We start from the raw sequence: 21,084 nt of genomic DNA on the forward strand, positions 1-21,084 counted from the left end.
GATAAAGAGACACTGTGAGCTCATAGGCTCTTTGGGAGACTTAGATTTAGGTGCTTCCTCCCTAGGGCATCTGTCAGAAAATTGTATACTTAGCGGACATTAGAACATAGCATATTGCTGCCACCTGCTGGGAAGTTGTAGTAAAAATGCAAATCTACAGTGTCTAGAAAGTGAATGGTATCACTTGGAATTTTGCAGGGCACAACCTGTACGGCGTATGGGGCAGCCTTGAATTTCTAGACAGCAGGTCAGCAAAATGGCTAAGTGTATGGATGCTAGAGCCAGGTTGGCCTGGGTTGAATCTCTAGCTCTGACCATTCCTAGATGTGACCATGGGCATGTAATGTAACTTATCTCCATTTCTAGTCATAGTACCTCCTTCACGGGATAGAAGTAATGATTAAGAGTGTCAATGTAGTAAAAACCTCTTGGAGCGGTGCCTGGCACAGAGTGAGTGCCTTATGAGTATTTGCCACCATGCTGTTTTTAAAATGTATTTTTTAAACTTTTTTTTAAAAAAGATTTTATTTATTTATTCATAAGAGACAGAGAGAGAGAGAGAGAGAGAGAGAGAGAGAGAGGCAGAAACATAGGCAGAGGGAGAAGCAGGCTCCATGCAGGGAGCCCGATGTGAGACTCGATCCCGAGACTCCAGGATCACGCCCTGGGCTGAAGGAGGGCGCTTAACCGCTGAGCCACGCAGGCGTCCCTGTTTTAAAATTTATTTAACAAATACTTGCGAAGTAGCAGGCACAGGTCTAACATCTCCACAGGTATTAGCCCTTTTCATCTCCATAGCAACCTTCTTGGGACAGGTAACAGCATAGGTAGAGGGCTAACCCCAACGCCACAAAATGAGGTTCATGAGGGTTTAAGTTCCAATAGGCATTTGCAGACATCTCATACCCCTCTCTGGGACATGTAACTGGAATTTCCATGCATCAGGAGGATTCCTATTGCCTCCGGAAGAGGGTATGAAAACTTGTGAATGGGAAGAGGGGTTCGAGAGTCTCAGTCCCTCCTTGGGATCGCAGGTTGGGGGTGGATGCTGTGTGTGATTGAGTGTGAGGGTGAAGGCAGGAGAAACTGCCAGGACACAACTTCCTTGGAGTCGACCCCGAGATTCAGCAAACAGAGGCCTGGAAGTAACAAACCGTTCAGCACCGCGGAAAGCTCCGGACTGGGCTGGGGGAGCCGAGCCGTCCTTGGGCCCCGCCCCCTGCACGCCAATCCCGGCCCTTCCTACAGGCTCCGCCCCGACTTAAAGATCCTACGGACTGTGTAAATGGGTGAAGGAGGGCCGGGCGGGGATCCACATCAGTGTCCAGCGCTGTGAATACACACTGAGCCCCCCACAGAGACGCAAGATGGCACGGTGGGGTAAAGGATTTTATTGGGTTGTTAGTGGAGAGCACGTGGGAGGATGAGTTCTAGGAAACAACAAACACTGGGACCAAGCTGGTGGTCACCTTAAGGAACAATAAATTAACTTACAAAATAAATTAAGATGAGAAAGTCCCAAGCAGGGAGGCAGCTAGGAATACCTGGGGATTTCTTGGGAGTGGAATTTGGGATTGGAAAGGGGAAATAAGAATTTCCAGCCCCCTCACAAAGAGTGTGAAATGAACATTTTTGAGACCCCTCCCCCAGGCTGGGAGTTGGGGTTCTGGGGAGCCAGGAAGAGGGAAGGTCTGAGCTCAGCCAAAGGGGTGAAGGGGCTGGTTCAGGGTCGTTCCTCCAGGAAGCGGTAGGTGGGGTTCTCATAGCCGTGACGCTGCAGTTCACGCAGCTGCTGCTCCTCCAGGGTCAGCATAGGGTCCACCTGCAGTAGGGGCCGGAGGGATGGAGGGGCATAGGGACCTGACCGAAGATCTCACAGTTCCTCTGTGCCAGGCTCTGGCATTCCTCCCCCATACCACGTCTTTGTGTCTCTCACCTCCACCACTCCATGGCTGATAGCCCCATAGGGCTTCTTCCTGCGCAAGAGCAGCAGGGAGAGGACAATCAGGGAGCCCCCACCTGCTCCCATGATCAGCAGACCAGACACGGCCTCTCGGGACACACCTGTCCCGGCTGGTACCTGCATGGAGAGGACAGGGGGCAGGGGCCATCTTTGAGGCTCGCCAAGGCCCTGTGTGGCTTTGGGAGTCACAGCCTAGTCACTGACTTCTGACCTCTCCCCCTAGGTAACCAGAACAGTCCTCCTCTTACCAGCTCATCTCTCTGAATCTCCGATGAGTGGAAAGGAAAACCCCTTGGAACAGACACATTCACCTGGGGAAGCAGGAGGTGTCAGGGACTCAGGAGTCTGGGCCCCAGCCTCCTCCTCCCCTGGGCCCCAGTAGGGCATCCCCCAGCCTTCTTTTTCCCTAGGACTCCAAAGTCCATGTCCTCAATCCCTTCCTCCCTCAGGCCAAGGAATCCAAACCCCTAAAACCCTCCTCCTTCAGACCTAGGAATCCAAACCCCTAAACCCCTCCTCCTTCAGACCAAGGAATCCAAACCCCTAAAACCCTCCTCCTTCAGACCTAGTCCGGGACCCCTCTCCCATCTACCCTCAGGCACCCATAGGTCTGACCTACCTTTCGCTCATACTGCTCCAGGGGGGAAATCTTCTCTTTCCCAGAGGATGCAGCATCTTGTTCTGTGGACCCTAACCCCCAAGGCCTATCTTATTCCGGAGAATCGAGAATGGTGCTTCCCCTGCCTGAGGAGGCGGTCAGAAGGGGCACCGGACTCTACCCCAGCAGGTCTGGAGTTCCCAAGGACCCTTTTCCATTCCGGGCTCAGGGACTAGTGGGGTTTGGTGGTTGGGATCTATTCTGTGAGATACTCACCTTTTGGAAGGGCCATGGGGGTGTCTGCTGGCAGCCAGAGGAGGCAAGACAGGTGGAACAGTGAAGAAAGGAGGGCATCATCGAGGAAAGAGTGGAGATGCACCCTCCCGGGGGCCAAGGCAGGAGGATCAAGGATCCTACAGAGGCCTCCACAGCCTTGGACATCCGTTCCTATCCTCTCCCACTCACTGCGGTGGCTAAGATACCCCCAGACTTTAGGGAGTTAGAATTGAGGGTGGGTGCCTGTCCCCCCAAGTCTGGGATTATCTCTATCTGGGTTAACTCACCGTCTTTGGAATCCAGAGGCTGCAGCCCACTCTTGTCCTCACTGCTGCCCCCTGGGGCGGGGACTTCCAATTCATTGGGACCCAGGTGCTCAGAGTGGAGGAGCTCCTCTGAGGGGAACATGCAGAAAGGGAGTCAAGATCATGCCTCAAAACAAAACTGGGTGAATAAACAGCACCCTAACAGTAGAGTGATCAGGCATAGCCACAAATGTGATCCGGGAAAGTGGGGAGCTAGATGCAGATACCCCTGGGAGGGAGGATGGAGGTTGAGGTTTCAAGAGAATGGCTTCTTTAAAGAGCAGGATTAGGTGTGGGATATGCCGTAGTAAGTCACAGCAGATCCGGGGGCTGTGACAGGTCACACTTTCTGGTGTTCCTGCTCTCGTGTGGGTCCCTGCCTTTGAATCTGGACTGGGGTTGTCCCTTGCCTTAACCAAGAGAAGGTGGGCCCCTGCCTTGAGAAGCCCTGACAGCGTTCGCTGTCCTGTATGGGGAGCCTGAGCCACTATGGAGGAGACCCGGGTACCCTGCTGAGACCACGTGGAGGGGCTCCATGGAGAAGAGACCCTGCATTGACCTGGAGAGGGAGAGAGGCCCATCTGTGCCAGGGTCCCAGCCCCCAGTGGATCTGCTAGCCAGACACTGCCACACACTGGACTACTGGCAAGGCTGGCAGAAGGAGCACCCAGCAGAATCCAGACCAGATGGCAGAGTCAGGAGCAAAGAAAATGGTTGTTTTAAGCCACTAAGTTCTGGAGTTTATAAATTCTTTTTTTTTTTTTTAATTTTAATTTTATTTATTTATGATAGGCACACAGTGAGAGACAGAGAGAGGCAGAGACACAGGCAGAGAGAGAAGCAGGCTCCATGCACCGGGAGCCTGACGTGGGATTCGATCCCGAGTCTCCAGGATCACGCCCTGGGCCAAAGGCAGGCGCCAAACCGCTGCGCCACCCAGGGATCCCCAGGAGTTTATTACGTAGGAATAAATAATGGAAATGGTGACAGGGGTGTTGGTGGAAGCAATGATTGGGAGTCAGGATCTGCCCTTCCAGATCTGGAATGGGAACCAGGGGTCACAGGTACTCACGGATCTGGGGCCGCAGCTCCTGAGCCAGGTGGGGGTTCTGGTCAAGCAGCCCCAAGCTCTGGTTCATCCTCTCTTCAATTACTTGAAGATGGGTCTGCACCTGTGGGGGAGTGAGCATGACGGATGAACCGGGCAGTAGGGAGAGATGGGGAAACTGAGGCAGGGTAGGGTCCAAGGAAAAGGAACATGTACAATGGGCAGGAAGTAGGGTAAAATGGCCAGGAATTGGGCCACAGGAGGAAGAAAACTGGAGACGCAGAATAAAAAGAAAAAGAAAAGATGTATAGAAGACAGGAAGTGAGGGGCTTGGAAAAGGAAGTGAGGCAAAAGGGAAGGGAGCAGTCACCAGGGAGAGTACACAAGGGACAATGTAGGTGTAGGATACAAGGAACGTGGCGTAGAAAATAGGAAGCGAGCGTAAGTCTGAGGAATAGAATGTGAGGTTTCAGGGGTTACAGAGAGGGAAATAGGATTAGAGGCTCATAGGGAAATGATGTGGTTCAAGGGCAAGACTTGAGTTCAAAAGCATAGAATGGAGTGGTTGGGGACAGGAAGAGAACATCCAAGAACTAGGGACTGGGATTTGAGGGCACAGAGCAAGGGCTGCATGGAAAAGCAGTGGGGTGAAGGACAGAGAGGATTCGAGGCTCAGGAGGGGGATTCTGGGAAAGGAATCCAAGGGACAAGAAGGGGGTCAAAGGCATGCGGGTGGTGGTCAGGATCAAGGAGTAGGGATGCAAGGGGCTACAAAGGGTCCCAAGGCACAGGGGTGGGGGGTTGCCAGGTTTGGGAAGAGATCCAAGGGACAGAAAGAGCATCTGAGGGATGGGGTCCCAGACCCTGGGGTCTGAGGGATGGCAGGATATTTGGGAGCTGGAAGGATCTGAGCACCTGGAAGCGCATCTGCTGGGCCTTCTCAGGATCCACAGCAGCCACGTGCTGGTAGTGCCTCAGTGTGTGCCTTTGTTCCTTCTGCTCTGCTCGCAGGTAACGCCGCAGGGCCAGCAGGACGCGCTCTGCCTGTGGAAGGGATGAAGGCTGCTGGGCCTGCCCCAGATCTTTTCACCCTCTGCCCTCTGTCCCCACGGCTCCAGCACCTGAGGTGGATCTCCCTGCAGCGCCGCCAGGAAACCTTCCAGAGCAGCCCGGCGCTGGTCGTTGATGAGGGCAATGACTCGAGTGGCGTGGGTCTCCACCAGGCGCTGTCGCTCACCAGATACCTGCTCCTCCAGGGTCTGCAGAATGGACTGGAAGTGCTGGCGAGGAGGTGAGCACAGGGCCGGGAAAGGTGAAGACGGGGGAAAGTCTGGGTCAAAGGCAGTCTGGAAAGGCAGGGCTCTAGGGCCAAGTGGTGGCGGGGGGTGTAGGCAGGAGTAGAATCGATCACAGGACACTGATGGAAGGGGTGGGGATTCAGGGCCAGGCATAGTGCAGGCAGGACCAGGCCAACTGGGACTTGACTGTACTGGGTGGGAACAATCTAGGAACTGAGCTGGCTGGTGTTCAGGTAAAATACTTTCCAACTATTATAGGACAGGTAAGGCTCTAGACCTGGGCAGGGCCAAGTGGAAATGGTCTGTGCTGAAATAGGACATAGAAGAGAGCAACAAGAGTCGGGAATGGGGCTAACCTGAACGAGGCCTGAAGGTGATGGGTGAGTCCTGATACTGGGCCTACTGAGGAGGGATTGAGTACAAGTGAGATTAGAGGGGTGGGACCAGCATCAGGGGGCAGGGCCGAACATGGATGTGACCTCATCAAGGAGGCTGAGAAGGCCCGGCTGCACCTGCAGGAGCTCAGCTGGGGACAGGACCACAGAGGGGGGCCCTCAGAGGGAAGGATCAAGTTAAGACAAAGCCAAACATGGCCAGTCTGAAGAGAGAGTCATAGGCCGAGAGGGGTGGGACCAAGTGGGGGGCTGGGCCAGGAGAGACCACTATAACTAGGAAGGGGTGGAACCAAATGAGACTGGGCAGGTAGAACCAGGCTGAGACCAGGTGCGTCCTAGGCAGTGGACAGGCATGACTAAGACCCGCTGGAGGGTGTCTTACCTCGTTCAGGGCCTGTCTGTCCGCTTTCGGCAGGTTCTTGGACTGGTTGTCTGCCATGGCCCATTCACGCATCACCTAAGGTCAAGGGGGAGCTTCAGGATCCTGCAATCTACCCTCTACCCAGTGAGTTCCCCAGTCCCTCTTCAAGACTTTGGAGGCTCCAGATGCCTTAAGTCCCACTGGCTCTTGGGTTCACAAGAGGTCAAGGCTCCGAAAGAATTTAAAGTGGAAGGACACAGCGTACCAGAGTTTCCATAGAATGTTGGTGGCCTCTCAGTGGGATTCTAGGTGGGTCAGGGATCTCTGGTCATCTTAGAGGTGGTGTTGAGGGCTAGGGGTTGATGGGGGCTTGGGGAGTCTTTGGAGGCAGCTTCAATGTGCACCTGAGGAAATCCCTGGTATTTAGGGAGTTCTGTGTTGTGGGAAATCCTGGGTCTCCCAGGATCATCACCTCATTAATCTGGCGCATCCTTCGTTCCTCCAGGTCCATCTTGGCCCGCAGGAACCCCTCATGCTCGCTGATTTCTCCAGGCATGCCGAAGTACACATCCACACCATCTGTGGGCCTTGGAGTGGTGGTCACTGCAAGGCCAGGAGGCAGGGAATCCTGAAGCCCATGGCCGGGTCACCTCCCCTCCCTAGAGCACACTGGAGACCACCATGTGTCCACATAACCATAGCTGCTACGGGGCATCATGAGAGATAGAGCTCTGAACCGGGCCTGTTCTTGTCAAGCTTAGGAATCCATTATACCATTCTTTAAGCTTCCCCAAAATAATCCTTAGGAACTACCAGATGGCTCTTCTACCTCCAGGTACCCCCAAACCACCCTCAGCCTTTGCATTCTTCACAGGACAGCCCTCCCACCTCTTCTTTATCCCAAGCTACTCCCATCCCTTCCATTCCCCCCAGCCCTCTCCCTAAGAGGTCCCGCCTAAAGATGCCTCTACACTAAGGCTCCCTCAAATCATCCTCCCTCCAGGGAACAGGGAACTAAGGGTCCAGAGACTGTCTCACCTTTGCTGACCCCTGCAGGGCTATGGGAGCTTGAGGGTAGAATTCTTTCTTCCTCATCTTCCTCTTCAGCCCGTGGGGGTTCCACGAAGTAATCATCGACCGGCTGTAGGAAGGATTCCTCTTCTTCCTCCTCCTCAGCCCCCTCTACTCTGCCCCCTAGGGGCCAGGAGCGGGTGGAGGGGTCACTGAGGGAACAGAAGACTTAAGGCAATGAGAATCTGACCTGGGCCCCCAGGCTTCCATTTCCTGCCTCAGGAGCCTCGGAATGTGCATGGAAGGTTCCCTCCCACTCACCCAGCTGCTGTCCCAGACGGATCAGGGGTCACTGGCGGGGGGCAGCACACATACTCCACACCTCGGAACCGATCTGTGCCACAGGGCAAAAGCATGCCGGAACCATGCAGGATGAGGCCCTGGGAACTGCAGGCCTGCAGAAGAATAGGCCCAGATGCCACGATTGTGTGTTAGGAGAGGGGTAGAGGGGAGCCCGGATGCCTGGGGCTTGGGGTCTGATGGGGCTGGGAGCCTGGATTCCTGATTCTGTCCCAGTGGGAAGAGGGGCCTGAGGCCCAGACTCAGGTTCTGTTAGGGGACTGGAATCCTGGGTTCTAGGGGGTGAGGATGGATGGGCCAGGATCCTGACCTCCTGCGCCTCTTGATGCCTCCGGGTGGAACTCTCACACTGGTCCATGCGCTCCTGGTGCAAGAACCGGCAACCTTCAGGCACCAGCAGGGCCTCGCTCACGAATTCACCTGCTGGGGTGCGGGGGTACCAGAGTGAGACCTTCCCACAGACACTAGCTCCACCCTCCTCTGAATCCAGACATTTTATCCTCCGACATTTCTCTGCCCCACTCCGGACCCAGAACGTCCAGATCCCTAACGTGAGCCTGAGCCCAGGGCCCAGAATCTCACCCCGGGAATACCCCCACTTCTGTTCCCCTCCTCCAGTCTATAACTCACGCAGGCAGCGGAAAGGCACAACCTGGTGGTGGGGATGGGCACAGCGGCCACCCCGGGCACCCCCGCACCAGCGCTCCATGGGGATGGCTTGCGTCGCCTGTTCCACACGTGCAATCTGCAGCTCCGGGTACATCTGGGGGCACCGGGTGGGGGCGATCAACCCACAGCCTCACCCCTGTCAGTCGTGCTTACCCACTGGCCTCGTCCCTTTTCAAGGCTCTAGTGATCACCCTAGGTTCTGCTTCTCCTTAAAATCGGTCTTAGAAATCTCAGCCAGCAGGCCCCCGGCCACGCCCCCAGTAGCTCCCGTTCAGAAGCCCCGACAACCACCCAGAAACTTAATCCCTGTAAATCCATCTCTCTTCTGGTCACTTCTGTCCCCTCCCCCAACAGGTTTGGTCCTCCCTTGAGCCTCACCTCTTCCTCGGATTGGCTTCTCAGGGAGCGTCCTTTCTCTTTGTATTAGAACTGCCTTTTCGAAGAAGCCACCCTCCCAGCTTTCCACTCTCATTGGGCTCCACCCCATTTCCCATCCTGCAGGTCCAAAAGGTCTTTTTTCTGAGCCCCGCCTCTCCTTTGGCCAAGCTCACCGACATTCCTACTCTTTAAGGACCCCACCCCACATTGCTAAACTGTCTCTTCACTGGATACCATCCTGAGCCGGGCCTCTTTGCACAGTTCTTTCCTGACCTAGTTTCTCAAAAACAGATCCTAAATTCGCCTCTTTCTCGGCCACGCCCCCTAGCTTCCCCGGCCGACTCGGATCCCTCATCCTCCCTGGACCTTGCCTTTTGCACCACTAGCTTCTTTCGGGGGACCCGGCTCGCTGGCCACGCCCCTCCAGCAGGGCCCGCCCACCTGTCTGCAGTATTCCAGCACGCGCTGCGGGTCCCGGAGACAGCGTCGCGAGCGCTGTGGGTCTGGTTCCCAGCGGCCGGTGCGCAGGTCCCGGTGAAGGGTTAGGTGCCGGCATAGTCCAGCAACCTGGGCCGACCCCGGGGCCTGGGGTCGGGTCAGAGGGGTCAGCGAGGGCCCCGGGACGCCAGCACGTGTGTCCCCCGGACGTTTGCTCCGTAGGACCCGAGGTTCAGACCCCCCAGCACCAGCCCCCTCCGCAAAGCACCGCGCACCCGCCTCCTAAGAGGGACTGTTCCCCGGGAAACAGCTCCCACTGGGCGGGGGCGCCCCAGCTCTCCCGTTGCCACGGCGACCCAGGTCCCCGGGGTGTCTCGCGGCCTTGTTGCCGCGGAGACAGGCTCCGCCCCCACCCCGGCGCAGCCGCACTGAAGCCCGAAGGGGTTAAAACCTAATCGCGGGGGAGGAGGCCAGAACCCAGGCGTTCTGGCCCCTCCTCCCTCCGTCCCTAGCTCAGGGTCCCATTCTCCGATGCAAAGACGACAAGGCCTGGCTTCAGGGCCCTGCAGGCCTGGGCTGGAGAGCCACATCCTGGGTCGGGCGGGGGTCGGTGGCTGGAGACCTGGACTCCTGGGTTCTGGGAGGCTGCGGGAGCCTTCAAATGGGTCCAGAGGATGCCAGGGACCAACACGCTCGGAACCGGGTGTCTTACTGTCTGGTGGGTCCCCATGTTTGGGTGGGAAGGGGTTGGGGCTGAGTCACCTAGGTCAAGAGGGTGGACTTTGGGGACCGGGGGCTCTGGAACGGCCAGTTCCTAAGCTAGGGGCAGAAGGCGGCGGGAGGACGGAGGCTGGGGCCTGAACTCCTGGGTTCCTGGATGCCTCGTGCCGTTAGGGGCGTCAGGGGCCGGCCCCTCGGCTGAAGGACTGCGCTTTCCGCCCTGGACGTGTCCGCGTCCGCGTCCCGGGCCCGGGCCCGCCCCGTCCCCCCTCCCCCAGGACCCGGCCGGGCCTCACCTCGGCCGCGCCGGGGCTCCCACCGGCCAGGCTCCCGACGGCGAGCTGCGCGCGCAGGAGGAGCAGCAGCAGCGGCAGCGACAGCGGCAGCGGCGGCGGGCCCCGGCGGCGGCCCAGACCGCGAGCGGCGGGGCTGCTGGGCCCCATGTCCCGGCCCTCGCGCCCTCGTCCCCTGCGCTCCCGCCCGGCCCGGCCCGGCCCCAGCGGTGACAGGAGCTCCCAGCGCCGCCGCCGCCGCCGCCTCCTCCTCCCGCCGCCCCCGGGCTGCGCCGGCGCCGCCAGCCCCGCCCCGCGCCGGCCCCGCCTTCGCGGCCAGGACAATAGCGCGGCGGCTCTGCGCAGCCTGGGGCGGCCGGGGCGGCCGGGGGGCCGGGGGGCCGGGGGAGCGGCGCGGCCCCCGCCCAGAGCCCCGGGATCCCAGCGCGTGCCGGGGCCTGGCCCGGAGTCTGGGTCGTGCGCTCCGCCGCGCTGAGCCTTTCCTAGGCCCCTCGCGCCCGGCTCTCCCTCCCTCAGACCCAGACACTCCCACATCAGCCTCCTCTTGCAGCCGCGCGGGCGTGGGAGACCTCTCCCCCCAGCAAATTCCTCCGCGGAGGTCCCAGGAATACGGGCCCCCCCAATTCCCCCAGTGGAGGACCCAGCAGCTGAGGGCCGGTCCCCTTCTCCCTCGGTTCCAGGAGTCGGGGCTAAAGGCACCTTCTTTTCAGGACCTGAGACCAAGCCCCTGCCCTTTCTCCGGAGTCTTGGCCTTCTGCTCTGCCTTCCAAGGATCCCGGGTGTCTGGGCCTTTAATTCCTAGCTCGGGGATTCATAAACCAAAGCCCCCAGGCCCTTCCTTTAAGGATGACCTGAGTCAGGTACCCAGCACCTCGGGGCGAGGGGCTCAGCCCATCCTTGCTTTGAGGGCCCCGGCATTTCTAGTCTCTCACCCCTACCTCTCCCTCCCGGCTTCCTCTCCAGGGCTCACTGCTGCTTCCTCAAATAACTAGAATGCTGTCTTCCCCAAGCCCACTGGAGCACTCGTCATGTGTGTGCATCTGCGCACGTACGTTTGTGTAGATGTGTGTCAGAAGAGCTTAGACGGCCAAGTGGGTAATAAAGGGCCGAGGTGGTTCGTGGTTTGTTCCTACAGCCACTCATCGCCTAGGGTAGAGGAAGGGCCTTGGGGCAGATTTAATGGGCCTCTTCCTTCCGTAAGGTAATGATGCCAGGAGAATCCCCAAGACGCATTCACTTCTCAACATTTTTTTATTAAACATAAATATTCTTATCCCCAGATTCCACCCCTACCCACCCAACCCTCTTTCCCCTCTCCTGCTGGCAGTTCTCACCCTATCCTCACTCCTTGGATTCAATTCTTCCAGGACCTTTAAAGAACTTGGAAGGGATCAAGATAGTCGCTCTCTTGGGTTCCCAGAGAGTGAACAGCCATCTTGGCTGCACTTCCATTGGCCAAGCAAAGTGCCCGGCCTGGTCTGGCTTCCATCTTAATCTGTCTTATGTTGCCTGTCTTCTCAGTATAGGTGATCGGTCACCTTGAAATCTCTTCTTTCAATGTCTGGAAATAACATCCATCCCTGCCCCTACCTCCTAACACCTCCTGTCCCCATCCCCCTACAAAGAGCTCATCTGCCATCTGGAATCTCTTTTACACTGGGGAATAGTTGGTCAAGTGGCCATCTTGCTCCCACTTGGAGCATCCCCTTTGGCTGAGCTGATTGTACACTAGTGATCCAGATGATCGTAATGATCTTTCTCTCCCATCAATGTTCAGTTTTGGAGGAGTAAGGTCACCAACTTTTTTTCTGGTTCCTTAGAAATCAGGACAATCCATTATGGCAAGTTGAATATTCTAGGCCTCTTCATTTGGAGAGGTATCATACATGAGTCTGGAGACGTGGGTGGCTGGGTGTGGGGAAGGCAGCATAGGGGAAGGGTAGAGTCCTGGGGTCCAGATCTGGGGGTCCAATGGATGTAGGTTTGATGTAGCTGGTAAAAGCTCGAGGGTGAGGTGTGGTGAGATAACCTGCCCGAGCTCTATACAGTCTGCAGGGGGGGACCATGCCTAGGTGTGCGTTGAAGTCATAGAAAGTAGGGGTCCCTGGAGGTCCAAGAGGGGAGGGGGGCGGCAGGAAGAGGCCTCCTCCAGGGCCTTCACCAAGGCTCAGGCTCACACTGACTCCTCGGACCTTGTAGTAACCATTGGTTGGATCCTGAGGGGACAAATTGGATTGGTTAAGGTATTTGAGGATATTGGGGGAGGTTAGGGTCCCTAATGGAGAGTCACACTTAAAGCAAGACCTAGAGAGAGACAAAAAGACAGAATCAGGAGCAAGTGGAGACCCAGAGAGAAAGACAGACATATAGACTGATAGGAAGACAAAAAGGGGCAAGAAAACAATGACAAGAAACAAAGGGACAGAAGGAAATGGGCAGAAAAAGGCAGCAACAGAAGAACAGAGGCCTGCTAGGGCCTGGTGCTATGGAAGGAGATGCAGCAGGAACAGACGGATTGAGACCAAGACATTTATTCATCTGCCCACCTGCCCCAAGGCTTTGATTCTGTGTCATGCCTTACGCTGTTGATAGAGGTTTTCTATTGTGGGGAGAGACAGGGTCTTGCCTTCATGGAGATCCCAGGCCAAGGAGCAAATGGCAAATCCCCTAAGTCCAAAGGGGTCAGAGTAGTGATGGGGGAAGTACAGGCAGAGTGATAAGGCTTGATGGGGAAGCACAAGCAGGGGTTCAGGGCTGGGACAGGAGGCCAGGGCAGAGTGGTCCTGGTTGTGACAGGCGGAACACAGAATGATCAGGGCAGTGAGGAGGGAAGCACGGGCTTTCTAGAACAAGAAATATTTGGGCTGAGACCAGAGGAACGAAGGACAGAATCAGGTAGGTATGGGAAGGAAAGTAGTGTTTCAGGCCAGTGGAATGGCACGTGCTATGTCTCCTGGCACAGGAGACAGAGAAAGGCTCTGGACTGGGGACTGAGGTCCGTGGAGCTCAAAAGAAGGGGACTCACAAAAGGGGCAGGTTTGGGGAGAACTGAGGCCAGTGGGGGACCTGGCAGAGGCATCCAGGAGGCCTGAGGTGGGGGTGTGATGGGAAAGCACAGGCTGAGTGAGGCCAAGGCTGGACAGGATTGTGGGCATAATCAGCACATGTGCAAACAGGCTGTGGAGGTGAGTGAAGTGGCCTAGGAGGCAAGAAGAAAGGGTGAGGGGGGGGGCTAGGCCCCTCATCTGGGGAGCAACAGCATGAAAAGGGAGGGGACCAAACAGGGAGAGAGCTAGAGACCCAGTGAAGGGAACCCCTCTGTTTCCAACACTCACCTTGGTCTCCAGAGCCCCCTCCTCATCCAGAACGAGGTCACTGTGGTCCGTGTGCACGATGGGGCCCTGGGGTAGGGTGCTTAGTAAGAGGGAGTGCTCAGAGGGTCCTGCTGGCCCAGTGCCAAACACTGACAACCCCTCAGCTGGGGGTAGTGGGTACCAGGCAGAAGGGGCCAAGAGCACCTGGAGCTGGGGTCCAGATACAAGACAAAGGGCCCCAGGACATATCTGGTCTAGGGGATAACTGGGTGGGTCAGGGGCATATTTGGACTTGGGGGTCACTTGTTGGGACGACCCTCTTTGAGTTGGAGGGCCCAGTTGGGACTAGGAGAGCAGTTGGGACTAGGTTACTAATAATTCTAGAGGCAGAGTTGGGTCTGGGGACATCCTACCTGGTCCTCGCCGCTTCCTGTCTCCTCCTCAGGACCCCGAGAACTGGAGCCATCGCTGCTGCCGGGGATTCGCACCAGGTTCTTTTGCTTGGAGAAAGAGGCTGAGGCCAGGGACAGTGGGGCAGCAGAGAGAAGTGATGGGGGCAGGGTCACAGTTTGTGGAGACCAGGGAGCAGGAAGAAAGAGGACTGGGCTGGGTCAAGAGGCTGTGTACCAACAGGAAGCTGGTAGGTTAAGGAGTGTGATGCTGAGAAGATGGACATAGGGGTTGAGGGAGGAATCAGGGCCTGAAGGTGAGCCAGAGACCAGAGAGATGGGACTGGGACCAGGTCAAGGCCAGGTCAGTTGGGGTGAGGTAGGGGATGGTACTGAGGTAGGGCTCAGTCACTCACCCTTGCCGTGGCGCCAGCAGCAGAGGGTCACCCCAATGATGAGCATAAGAAGAGTCATGGCTGCAGCAGCCACTCCAGCTACAATCCGCACAGTGGGCAGCAAGTCTACAGGGAGGAGAAGGGGTGTTTCTGTTTTTGTCTTAAAGATTTTATTTATTTCTTCGTGAGAGACACACACAGAGAGAGAGAGGTAGAGACATAGGCAGAAGGAGAAGCAGGTGCCCTGCAGGGAACTCGATGCAGGACTCGATCCCAGGACTCCAGGATCACAACTGAGCTGAAGGCGGATGCTCAACCACTGAGCCACCCAGGTGTCCCAAGAAGGGGTGTTCTGAGGAGGCTAAGTGTGAGGCCCAAGGAGGAACTGGGGAACTGGGATTTGGCTTGCTTGGGTTGAAGTGTCTGGGTTCAAAAGGCCGTCAAGTTTGAGGATACCCAAGTCTGTAGTCTCTAGCTTGGGGTCCTTCAGATTTAAGGCCTCTTGAATTTGGGGTTCCACAGGTTTTAAACTCCCTGGCTTTAGGGAGTCCTAGAGTTTAAGGGGTTTTTAATTTTGCAATTCCCCATATTTGGAGCCTCCCTCCTTTGGGGCACCTAAGTGTGAGGGGGCCTCTCAGTTTAGGATTCTATATTTAAAGGAATTTACTGTTGGGGGGGGGGCGCTCAGGATTCAAGGGACTCATGAGCTTTGAGGCTTTCAAGGTTTGAGGTAGTCCGCGTTTGGAGGTCCTGGGTTTGAGATTGCGGCACTCTGGGGGTTTGAGATCCTCAGATTTGGAGGCTTCAGGCCGGGAATCTCACCTCTACGGCCCAGGCTGACCTGGGTGCCTCCCTCACCCAAGCGGTTCCTGGCACTGCAGTTGAAACCCCGACTGAAGTCGGACTCCTGGGTCCCGGAAATGTGTAGCACAGAGATCAGGGCTGGGCCCTGTCCCCCGCGGCCCTCTGGGGCTGGGAATGTCTCCACCAGGAACCGACCCTGCGACCCCGCCGCCAGAAAGCCCTCATCCCAAGACCAGACCTGGCGGCACAAAAAAAGGGAAGTCATTAAGGAGATTGGAAAGGGAGGGAAGGGCGGGCAGGGTGTCGGTCACAGCAGTTTTGGAGGTCCGGCCTGACGGCCAGGAGAGCGGGGACATTTCCTTACCACGGCATCTGGGGCTGGGGATGCGAAGACCAGACATCGGAGGCGGGCGGGGCCCCTCAGGAAGGCGGGCGCAGAATGCAGCGCGGTCACGACGGGGGGAGCTGGTTTGGAGATTGCGGGCGCGTCAGAGAAGCGCTGCCCCCCGCGGAGGCTCCGGTTGTCAGTCAGGCGCGGCCAGGTCCCGGCCCTTCCCACCAGGCCACGCCCCTCGGTGGCCGCGGATCCTCCCCGGGGCTCGCCCGCGCGGGGTCCCGCTCCTACCCCGGCCCCGTGCAGAGCGCGCGCCCTCCCAGGCCACGCCCACCCCGCTGAGCGCTCGCCGGCTCCGCGCGTTCCCCGTCCCGGGCCCTCCGGCCTTCTGGGGAGCGCCGCGTGCTCACCGTTCACCGTCAACCTGGCCTCCGCGGCGCCGCCCCCCAGGCCCGAGAGCCCGGGCTCAGCCCTGCACACGTAGTCGCCGGCGTCCTCGGGCCCCACCGACGGAAGACGCAGCGTGGGCCCGGAGCCCAGCACCTGGGTGGGGAAGGGGCGTCAGGGGCAGGACCTCGAGGGGAAGCCCCGCCCATCGCCAGCCACGGCCGCGGGCCCCAGATCGGGTCTCACCTGCGCGTCCCCGCTGCGGGTCCAAGTTACCCGTGGGAGCGGGTTCCCGCGCCAGGCACAGCTGAAGGAAGCGTCTTCCCCTATGTCTACTGACACGGGCTCTGGCCTTGCCTGCAGGACTGGCCCGACTGGAGGAGAGAGTGGAGACGTCGCATGGCCGGGGAGGGATGCAGCTTCTGACCCGGGATCAGCCACTCAGGGGCGACACCCAAGGGCCCAAGCACCGGCGGCCTCCGCAGCAACTCGGCTCGCACGCCCCGGCCCCGCCCCCGCCCCGGCCCCGCCCCGGCCCGCCTCTGACCCAGCACAGCCAATCCCTGCCTACGTCCTGTTCCCGCTCCACCTCCTCCCGCGGCCACGCCCCCTCCAGCCCCTAACCCCAGGCCGTCCGCCCCGCTCTGGCCACACCCAGGGCTCGCCCCGGCTCACACTGCACGTCCAGCGCGGTGCTGCGGTTGGCGCTGCCCACAGCGTTGCTGACCTCGCAGGACACCGGCTCAGTCAGGAATGAGGCGTCTGCCACGACCTCCAGCATTGGCCCGCGGGCCCCGAGCACCGGGGAGCCTCCCTTTGCCCACCTGCGGGTGGGAATGGGGCTGTTCGCGTCGTCCCTGCTCCCCAAGGACACCCACGGACGCCCCAATCTCAGTCTTCCCCAAATGCGTGCTCGGGCCTGAGGAGAGGTGACCATCGTCCTCACCTGTAGCCAGTGACAGGAGGCTGGGCTGTGGCCTGGCACAGGAAAGTGACCTTCTCTCCCTCCAGCACAGTCTGTGGTTCCGCTGACAGAGTCACCACTGGGGGATCTGCGGAGGTGGGTCAACGGTCGGCGGTGGGCAAGGACCTGGAACACCTCCGTGGAGCTCCTGAGTCCAATGCCCAGCCTCTCACAGGCTGGGTGGCCAGACTCCTCTCCCAGTGCCCACTCTGGGTCCCCATGGGTGCCCAGGCTCCTCTGCCAATGCCCACTCTGGGTTCCCAGTATCCTCTTCCTTTTGAGCTGGGAGCCCAGGACTCCAGTTCCCAATGCCTCCAGGGCCCCAGGTCGACAGCCTCCTCCTTCCTCATACCCTGGAATCCAGTCCTCAGGCCCCTCTTTTCCCAAAGGTCTCTGGCTTCAGGGCCAGTGTCTAGTTGCACTCACACTGCAGGCTCAGGGTGATAGCTGTATCCTTCCCCGAGGGCAGGGCCTGGCTCCGGGCCCGACAGACCAAGGTGGCTCCATCATCGTGGCTGGAAGGAGTCAAGGATAAGATGCTCTCCACTGACCCAGTTGTTCCTTCCTTCAGCAGGGGCTGGAGGTTATGAATAATAACAATGATTTCATCTACCCCTTATACAGTGTTTACTATGTGTCACTTCTAAGCATTTTACATGTATAATCTTCACAAGTGCCCTATGAAGTGAATATTATTGTCCCTATTGTACAGATAATGAAACTGATGGACAGAGAGGTTAAGCTCCTTGAACTCAAGATCAACCAACTACCAAGTCGCTGAGCCAGGATTTGAACCTGGGCAGTCTGGCTCTGGAGTCCTTAACCTTAATCACATACCAAGGGTCCCAACACTTGAACCTCTTCCCTCCCATGCCCTTCTCTCCTCTGGATAAGCCTGTGGTCTGACTGGATCCCAAACGTCCCTGCATGGCCAAGGGCTGCATAGGGATTTGGACCTGACCTGGTGGAAGGTGGTCCCATCCAGCCGGATCCCATCTCGGAACCACAGCAGCTCAGGGGTGGGGCGGGCATCCCCACGGCTTCGACAGGTCAGATTCGCAGGAACCCCAGCAACCAGAGACACAAGGGGGCCGCCCAGCACCTGGGGGGCTTCTGGGGGCACTGTGGGTGTAGACTGGGGTCAGAGCTGGATCCTGGGACCAGAGGCTCCAATCTTCCCAGCTCTAATGACCATTCCTCTGGGCTCCCTGGACTCTGATACTCAGCTAGCACTGGCTGTCCACCCCCCCTCCCCAGGTTTCCCAGGGACAAGTGAGCTGGGTCCTCACCCAGCACATGCAGTTGGGCAGGTCGAGAGCGGAGGCCTGCTTGTGTAGCCTGACATTCATATGATGCTTGATCCTCCAGCTCCACGGGCCTAATGTAAAGGTCGTGCTGGCCACTGGCCGCATTCCCTGATATCCAGTACCGGGACCACCCTGAAGTTAAGGAAGAGGCAGTCACACCATGGTTCTGAGTTCCTGGCCCCAGCCTCCCTCCCCAGACATCCCATACCAGAAAGACATCCCAAAGTGGGTGCTGGGCCAGACAGACTCTAACCCCCTCCCAGTCCAGAGTCATGGCAAACTTGGGGGTGGGTGAAAAAGTCAGAGAAAAGTGAAGAAATAATTGCCACGGAAGTCAGATTAGATACTCCCTCTGGGGTGAGCAGAGGACTATGATAGGAGAAAGGAATAGGAAAGGCTTCTGGGGAGTTGACCATGGACGTGAGTAGTAGTTACACGAGTAACTTTTTGGCAAATCTTACTTGTATGCTCTGTGCATGTATGTTTCTGCATTTATGTAATATTTTGTGATACAAATAAAAACCCACTACCCACCCAGAGAAGAAGCTAAAACCTCCCAGATGTTTACCTGAGCCCAACAATTTTCCAAATTTGAAAACCTCAAAACAGAACCCCAGATACAGCTACAGTTGATAGAGCTGGAGCCAAACCGTGCTGAGTAGAGAGAACCAGTCTCACCTGGCAAGTCCCTTTCACCCCCTAGAGCCAGTCCATCCTTAGTCCACTGAACCAGCCCCCAGTATTCACCCAGGGCACAGGGCAGCCGGGCCTCATCCCCCAGCAGTGCCACCAGGTCATCTGGTTGTTGCAGGAAATGGGGCGACAGACCTAGGAGGACGGGGAGGAGGATGTGGAGCAGGGTTGAGTTTAGCGATGAGCTTAGTTAGCTCCCTCATTCAGGACCCAGGAGCCCAGCTTTCCAGAGGTCTCCTGCAGACCTAGGAGTCGGAGCCCCCTCCTCTAACCCAGTAAAGAGGCAGCTGGCAAACAATCCTCCCCCAAATTCACCCGCCCCTCGAGGTACCTGCATGGCCTCGGAGGCAGAAGAGGAGGACGAGGAGGGCGGGGACCAGCATTCTGAAAGTGTGGCCCCCAAGATCCCGCAGACTTGCTGTTGCACTGGCTTCCTTGCTAACTCCTTCCTCAACAGCACACCTCTCCCCGCTCCGGTCGGAGCTCCCTTCGCGCCCGGCAACTCGCCCCAGCCTAGGAGCCACCCCGTTCCCGGCCTGGAGCGCCCCGAGTCTGCTCAGCAGCCGGCTCCAACGCTGAAACCCAGGCGGGTTCCGCGCCCCGGGACTCAGAGATCGGGGAGGGCCGGATCCCACTGGCCCCGCCCCCGGGGCCCCGCCCCTTCCCATTGAGAAACTCCCGCGGCCGAGACGCGGATGAATGGGGCTCCGCAGGGCGGGGTCTTCCCGCGGGCGCCCCAGCCAACCTGCGGTCTGGGAGCCGGAACACCTGGGTCGACGGAGGGCGTCCGGCTGGGGTGGACACCTGCACCCCCAGGCTTGTGGGGGGCACGGCGGGAGAGAGAGTGGAAGAAACTTGTCAGTCCCGGTCCTGGAGGGACCGCGCCGAGTGGAAACGGAGCTATAAATGGGAGCCCCTGGGGCTTCGCTAGTTTCCGCGCCTCGGGGAGGCGGGGCCCGGCTCTCCCCTGGGCCTGCGGGTCAGGAAGAGGACACTGGGGTGCCTGGGGGGGCAACCGGGACCCCTGAGGAGAGGAGGGGGTTCAGTTCTTCTCGCTTCCAAACCCCAGCTCAGAATATCCCTGTGCCTGCGCGTTAGCGCTGCAAAGCCGGCGCGTCCCAGGGTCCGGGAAGCCAGGCCCCAGCCCCTCCTTTCCCGAGACCCCGCAGTCCGGGCTCGGCCCCCCCACGCCCCCCGACTGCGGTTGCCGGGCGACGGCGGGGCGGCGGCGGCGCCCGAGCTGCGGCGGGCGGGGAGGCTGGGAACCGCGCAGCTTGTCCTGACGGCTGCCTGCCGCCCAGCTGGGGCGTTCCCACGCCGCGGGCCCGCCGGGGCGCTGCGCAGCTGGCGGGGCAGGTGGGCGGGACCCCGAGTGGGGCCGGGGGCCTGGGACCCGGGGCCTGACATTCCGGAGCCCGCGGGGCCCGGGGGCCCACGTTCAGGTCCTTTGTTGCTCCTGAGCTCAGATTCTTGCTTCTCCGAGTGGCAGGGGCTTGCACTCAGAGGCTTCTGAGCCTGGGCATTCAGATCTCTGTTGACTGAGAAGCTAATGGCCCGAACTGGGAGTTTCTGGGGGAGCTGGGGACTCAACTAGGTCCCCTGCTTGCAGCATGGTGCAGTTGGGAGAGGACAACAGGGGGGTCAGAAAATCTGGTCTTAAGTCTTAGAGTCAGTGGATTAGCCACCAATCCCTCCACCCCCACGCAGGCCCAGGAGGATTTGAAAATCACAGACAGTCAACATCTGCCCTAAGTCCTCTGTGGGGTGGGGGGAAGGGGTGGAGGCCTGAACTCTTGGGTCCTTGAGGAGAAGCAGCTGCAGGCCTGGACTCCTGAGTCTGAGAGGGGTGGGTCCTGGGGACCCAGACTTCTTGGTCTGGGGGCCTGAGCAGGCTTCTGTTTGGGGAATCTAGAGCCTGGATTTCGACAGAGGATGATCTTGGAGCCAGGACTCCTGAGTCTTGGGGAGGAAGTCAGCTCGTATAAGGCTGTTTTTCCAGACACCTGACATTGCTTCCCCTTCCTGGCTCTCTTGGGCCACAGGCATGGAAAAATGGAGAGGCTGAGGTCCCAGGGGTATCCAGAGAAGGAAAACAGCCAAGGTGGAGGGTGGAAGGTTTGTGCTAATTAAAGGTCTCAGCAACTGACAGCTCTACACCCCCGCCCTGAGGGACACCATCTGGTGAGAGCCCCTATGACAGAACCTCCAGCTCTGCATCCAGTCCATTCCCCAGGAGGCGTGGGGGGCAGTTGGGAAAGGTAGTGCAGGGGAGGGCAAGGAGTCTGGAATGGGAGGGAAGAAGAAAGAGTAGAGGCAACATTAAGGATGGAGCTGTGGGGGCTCCGGCCAGATGCCTCATCTTGTTCCTGGAGGAAGACCAGAGA

At 58.5% G+C, this 21,084-nt stretch overlaps 2 protein-coding genes across 3 annotated transcripts; both read right to left on the reverse strand.

The window, feature by feature from the left end:
* Positions 1-1,371: 1,371 nt before the first annotated feature.
* Positions 1,372-10,340, reverse strand: APLP1 (amyloid beta precursor like protein 1). Of its 2 annotated transcripts, none has more exons than XM_041730849.1 (17): positions 10,117-10,340; positions 9,104-9,247; positions 8,246-8,378; positions 7,926-8,038; positions 7,577-7,710; positions 7,283-7,467; positions 6,717-6,847; positions 6,266-6,340; positions 5,312-5,470; positions 5,106-5,234; positions 4,215-4,314; positions 3,125-3,232; positions 2,838-2,864; positions 2,583-2,653; positions 2,212-2,274; positions 1,937-2,080; positions 1,372-1,822 (listed from the first exon to the last, which is right to left on the reverse strand). In XM_041730849.1, exons 1-17 carry the CDS (start codon positions 10,261-10,263, stop codon positions 1,724-1,726), a joined length of 1,962 nt encoding a protein of 653 aa, XP_041586783.1. In that variant the 5' UTR covers positions 10,264-10,340; the 3' UTR covers positions 1,372-1,723. The 2 variants fall into 2 exon arrangements, with proteins under 2 accessions (XP_041586783.1, XP_041586791.1); XM_041730857.1 differs by having other exon boundaries at positions 2,838-2,861; positions 10,117-10,339.
* Positions 10,341-11,954: 1,614 nt separating this feature from the next.
* KIRREL2 (kirre like nephrin family adhesion molecule 2) lies at positions 11,955-19,249 on the reverse strand. Its single transcript, XM_041744649.1, has 15 exons — positions 19,032-19,249; positions 18,686-18,835; positions 17,990-18,139; positions 17,662-17,822; positions 17,127-17,277; positions 16,683-16,788; positions 16,412-16,560; positions 15,983-16,110; positions 15,760-15,892; positions 15,380-15,480; positions 15,034-15,253; positions 14,233-14,337; positions 13,841-13,941; positions 13,449-13,514; positions 11,955-12,329 (listed from the first exon to the last, which is right to left on the reverse strand). The coding sequence occupies exons 1-15, from the start codon at positions 19,081-19,083 to the stop codon at positions 11,994-11,996; spliced, it is 2,109 nt and encodes a 702-aa protein (XP_041600583.1). The 5' UTR covers positions 19,084-19,249; the 3' UTR covers positions 11,955-11,993.
* Between the last annotated feature and the right edge of the window lie 1,835 nt (positions 19,250-21,084).

This window comes from Vulpes lagopus, chromosome 2 (genome assembly GCF_018345385.1).
Source record: "Vulpes lagopus strain Blue_001 chromosome 2, ASM1834538v1, whole genome shotgun sequence".
In the NCBI taxonomy this organism is placed as follows: Eukaryota; Metazoa; Chordata; class Mammalia; order Carnivora; family Canidae; genus Vulpes; species Vulpes lagopus.